Source organism: Odontomachus brunneus, unplaced genomic scaffold (genome assembly GCF_010583005.1).
Source record: "Odontomachus brunneus isolate Ranch 3 - 2012 unplaced genomic scaffold, Obru_v1 Obru_scaffold_142, whole genome shotgun sequence".
Taxonomy (NCBI): Eukaryota; Metazoa; Arthropoda; class Insecta; order Hymenoptera; family Formicidae; genus Odontomachus; species Odontomachus brunneus.
The window spans coordinates 648,604-654,120 of record NW_022639592.1 but is presented as its reverse complement, the minus strand read 5'-3'; the positions used below and the strand labels follow the sequence as shown (position 1 = coordinate 654,120).

The window sequence follows — 5,517 nt, the reverse complement described above, 5'->3', positions numbered from 1 at the left end:
TTACTTCTTTATAAGACCGGAAGTGCTGGTCAGCCAGGCCGTGTGCCATTAATCGATAGTCAGAGGGAGCAACGTCTGGAGAATACGGCGGGCGGGGTAGGACTTCCCATTTCAACGTTTCCAAGTATGTCTTGACCATTTTCGCAACATGGGGTCAAGCATTGTCATGCTGCAAAATCACTTTATCGTGTCTCTCGTTGTATTGCGGCCGTTTGTCTTTCAATGCTCGGCTCAAACGCATCAATTGCGTTCGATACCGATCGCCTGTGATTGTTTCAGTCGGTTTTAACAGCTCATAATACACTACGCCGAGCTGGTCCCACCAAATACAGAGCATGACCTTGGAGCCGTGAATATTCGGTTTGGCCGTCGACGTGGAAGCATGGCCGGGAACTCCCCATGATTTTCTGCGCTTGGGGTTATCGTAATAAACCCATTTTTCGTCCCCAGTCACAATGCGATGCAGAAATCCCTTCCGTCTTTGCCTTTCAAGCAGCTATTCACAAGCAAACAAACGCCGTTCAACATCTCTCGGCTTCAATTCGTACGGCACCCTTGCTTCTGAATCATTCCCATGGCTTTGAGGCGTTTTGAAGTGGCTTGTTGAATCACTCCCAATGATCGTACCAATTCCTCTTGATTTTAACACGAGTCTTGATCAAGTAATGCCTCCAATTCTGCATCTTCGAAAACCTTCTCTCTTCCACCGCTATGCCGGTCTTCGACGTCAAAATAACCGTTATTGAAGCGTTGAAACCACTCACGACACGTTTTTTCACTAATAGCGGCCTCACCATAAGTATTTGAGAGCACTCGATGAGCCTCAGTCGCAGATTTCTTCATATTGAAGCAGAAAATTAAAACCTCCCGCAAATGACGAGAATTTGGCTCGTAAACTGACATTTTCTATCGAGAATAACTTTATGATGCAAACATAAATCGACTAATGTTTCTATGGGGTTATATTGACAGGTGCCCAAGTTTATTGTATGACGTCTATGATCTATTTATTTCGACCACCACTTACCGCTAAAGCCATCTATAGGAAAACGGCGAAAGCAAAGTTGTACATCTAATATTACACATTTTTTTATAAAAGAGCAACAATAATAAAGAAATAACGAGTACAAATATAGAATAATACAACGGTTAAATAGCCATTTAAAGGCGTACATATTCCATCTCTGGTAAAAATTGTTCTCATAATTTTTCATACAATTTCTCATATTATTATTTTTTTTAATGTTATTATGTCATTAAATCTGAACGATTTAACCATCATGCAATAAGTACTGAAGGCAGCAGCACCGAATAAAATATTAGTCTCGCTGTGTATATAACTTTTACAGAATTTTTGTGATGGTTTATTTGAAAATATATCATACTTCGATTTTGATAAAACTTAATGCAATCTGAACGGGACGATGGACTAAATTAATTCGCACATGTAAAAGTACAGTATTTTATTAACATGATGGAAAAATGTCATTATCTGCTGTTTTATTGCAAACATTTACTATACCTTGGTAGAAAATTAATTTCGAATTATCGCCGTTCTCTCTTACATTATTTATACGCTAAACGGTTTCGTCTATATTTTGCGGTTTAAAAGTCGAACAAACTCTAAGATTTTTCTTCCTTAAACTTTAAGTGGGCAATATAAAGCATTTTTTATCAAGTGAGGAATTGGCATAATGTCTAAGGCGACGGACGATTATCCAAAAGATGTCGTTCTAATCTCATCAGAGAAAATCTTAAAAATTATGAAAAATATATAAAAACTTTTTTTTTCATTGTATTTTATAAGTATTTACGAGAAAGCGCTTATTCTATGAGTAATTATGAAAAATTATGAAAAAATTTTCTACCAAAAATTTAATTGAAGAATCTACAAAACGACAGGATCTGCACGCAATCTGCCGCCAATCTGCCGTCAGAGTCTGTCGAACTGCTCTGCGCGCAATCTGCCACCAGTCTATCATCAAAGTCTGTTCGCAGACCCTGTCAACAGTCTGACGGCAGATTGGGGACGTAGATGTCTATGGATCAGATCCTGCTCGAATTCGACAGATCCTGTCGCCAGTCTGCACACAGATTGTTTACTGAGAATATATTTCTAATTATTCTATATCCAATATTAGCTAAATATTGGGAAATATTGGCCAATGTATTCCCAAGATAACCAATGTTTAGTTAATGTAAAGCCAATGAATTGTGCTACTAGGGTATATATCATTGAATATATATGAATAAATATATACATAAATCATTTTTCCCAAATTTATTATTCTGTTTATAAAATTTATTATTTATTATTTAATATTATTTATTTCCCGACATCTTAATCTGAGAATTTTAATATTTTTGCTTAAAAACTACTTTAAAGGTGTATAATATTGATTTAATTATGTTCTAATTAATATTTAATGAATTGGTATTAATTTATATGAACTAAGCAAAAAAGAAGGAAAAGAGAACAAATACGCACCAATTCCACACACCATGCTAAAATTCGTATCAAACGAATGTTTTCCTGTGTAATTTGATCACTAGGTGCCAGCATCTTATAAGCGTAGACTACTGCTAAGCCACGAGTTTTCTTCCCTCCGGGAACATTATATTGTAACACCTGTATACGACAGAAATACAGAATATAAATTTAAATAGTTTCGTATCTCGCCTTACAACTACAATTTTTGTTGAATATTAGTAAAAAATGCAATGCCACTTTTTATTCTCCACGTTTTTATCCCACACAACATTCATGTCTAAAAGACATTTTTATGATATTACCAAACACATTTTTATGATATTACCAAAAGTCATTTAAAAAACGTCTCATTTCAAATGTCTTTAAGATGTTTCCAAAAGACGTCTTAAAGACATCTTCTCCAACAATACAAATCTTTCAAGGACATCCTAAAAACGTCCAATATCCTAAGGATGTCCATAGAATATCCATAGAATATCGTGTGCTTTTGTGTTATTTCAGACGTCTTTATGACTAACATTTATTTTATAATATTTTAAGACTATGTATGACTATCTACATTACCAATTATGAGATTTATACACGCTGTTGCTATAGCAAATATTATAATGACCTCTAATGGCTTCTGCCTGCAAGACGCAGCAACGTTTACCGCGCACAGACTTCTATATACTACTAGACTGCTCTCTCTCTCTCTCTCTCTCTCTCTCTCTCTCTCTCTCTCTCTCTCTCTCTCCCCCCCCCTCGCTCGCTCCCTCCCTTTCTCCCTCGTATCCGCTCTCTCGTGTGAACGAGCAAGACTTGTCCGCAAATAGAGGCAAACAAAGCCAACTAAGCTCCGCTCCGGTAGACGGACTGCTTAAGCAGCCTCTGCCTGCGCGCACCGTATAACCGATTTGCTAGAGCAATCATTGCATCCGAGTTATCGCCATAGGGGCGATCTCCCAAAAGCATCTCAGTTGCAATACCGTCTATACAGCGCTGCATCGTACAGCAGCGATTTAAAGACATTGTCAACTGGCATTTAAATAAACCAGATGTGGAAACATCAACAAACGAATACACTTTTGAAGAAGCGACGTGACAACATAACCGACCGCGTCCCGCGCACTGCGCACAACACCGCGCAAGCCATCGCCGACACAAAACATCTGACAAGCGTATACACAAGCGACCAACAACCAACGGCGACATCAAAGATATAATTTAATATATAACAACAGCACATTTTAAATATACGACCAAGTTTATTTCGATTGCACCGTTTCAAAATTACTCAGCCTCCTACGAACCCGAACTAGCGAGCGTAATCCGGCACGCGACGCATCGCGGTTACAAAATAAATATCTGAAAAATTCGTGAAGAAATAACCACAATAAATTTGTCTTAAAGTATTCCTCAGAAGTTCATTGTAGCGAATACTTTGCGACTTAATTCCTAGAACGCTGTGAAAATTCGTGAGGAATTACAAGTGTTTTGTTTGTTACAATTATTTCTTGTGGCTGCGTGCAGCAGATACATATATCATTTTCAGTGCTTTGTGTGTGTATTATTATAATTGGAGCTTTCTTTGCAAATAAATGATATGATAAAAAGAAAAGGAATATTATTGAATTGAATCGTGAGAATATGGTTGAATATTGAATTGGGTTTATATTTTACAAAGTACTACTTTATAACCTAAAGATGTAACTATTTTAGTATAATTCTTCTTTATTCTATATAATTCTTATACAATTTTGGATACCTTTCTTCTTTTATGTAATGAGAAGCTGGATATATTTTAATTATTTCAGTTAAAAGAGAATTGTTACTCATCAAACATCAACAAACATTAACGTTACATCAATATTATGATTTTCCAATTAACTGTGTAAGTGGTACATATAACATATGTTGTACACGCACTGGCGTTAATGCCGTCCGTATATCCGTGTAACTCGCACACGATGACGCGTCACTCACACACTGTTGCTTGTAGGTGAGGCACGAGCAGCACGGAGTGGCGAAGAGGGCTAGCAGTATACGATCATCGGACGCTTGGAGAGGGAATAGTAGTGGGAATCGCGGCGATCTACCATCTTCTATCGCAGACATAAGAGCGAGAGAGATAGCATTATAAGACGTCGTAAACAGAAATGCCGTCCTAAAATACGTGTGACGCACACTAAGAAAACGCTTGACTCACATTGTCTCGTCTATACGTGAGCAATACGCAGTGTCCCGACGACTGTTTCGCTCGCTCGAACGTCCATGCATTTTTTCTTGTTAGCAAGGAAATTACTGTAATATAAAAGGAGATCTTGAAGAAGGGTTTTCAGGAGGCTTCGACAAGTGCTTCTTAATAGCTACTCTTGAAAAAAAAATATTAGATTTATTTCAATATAGAATTCTGAACCAATACTGCAATAATACAGCGCTTGTATAGGTTGTCGAAGTAGAATATTTTAAATGTTGCATAAACGTGAGATATAATTATTTCATATTTTATGCATTCAAGTATCGTTCCATCGTTATAAAATTTGGTAACTCTGAAAAGAGCCGATTTTTGTGCCGAAGAAATTAAGGTCGATAGTCAATAATCAATCAATAGTTAGTCCAATATCCGGCACGGTCGATAACTTGATTGAATCGATTAGGTATCGAATCAATCAAGTTCGTGAGAAAGTCGAGTCGAAGCTGAAGTTCTTCTCAGACAACGAACGTCGTGCCTCACCCACAAGCAGCAGTGTGTGAGTGACGCGTCATCGTGTGCGAGTCACACGGATATACGGACGGCATTAACGCCGATGCGTGTACGTAACAGTTATATTATTGAGCGAAAATTATAATATTGATATAACATCAATTAAGTTGATGTTTATTGACTATCCTTTCAGCAAACACTATCACCCATACAACACAGAACGTTGAAAAAACCTTGATGAGACGTTGCAACATTGAAAATAGAAGTGTGGATGTTTTTTCTACATGGAATTTATGTTTTTTCTACATGGAATTTATGTTGATTTTTCAAAATTGATTGT

At 37.1% G+C, this 5,517-nt stretch overlaps 1 protein-coding gene across 1 annotated transcript in view; it reads right to left on the bottom strand.

Moving 5' to 3' along the window:
- The window catches only part of LOC116850334 (farnesyl pyrophosphate synthase), a 162,023-nt gene that overhangs the window by 29,047 nt on the left and 127,459 nt on the right, over window positions 1–5,517 (bottom strand). Inside the window, exon 3 of the mRNA XM_032828484.1 lies at window positions 2,489–2,629. Coding sequence (XP_032684375.1) covers window positions 2,489–2,629 — 141 coding nt within the window. The remainder of the gene's footprint in view (window positions 1–2,488; window positions 2,630–5,517) is intronic.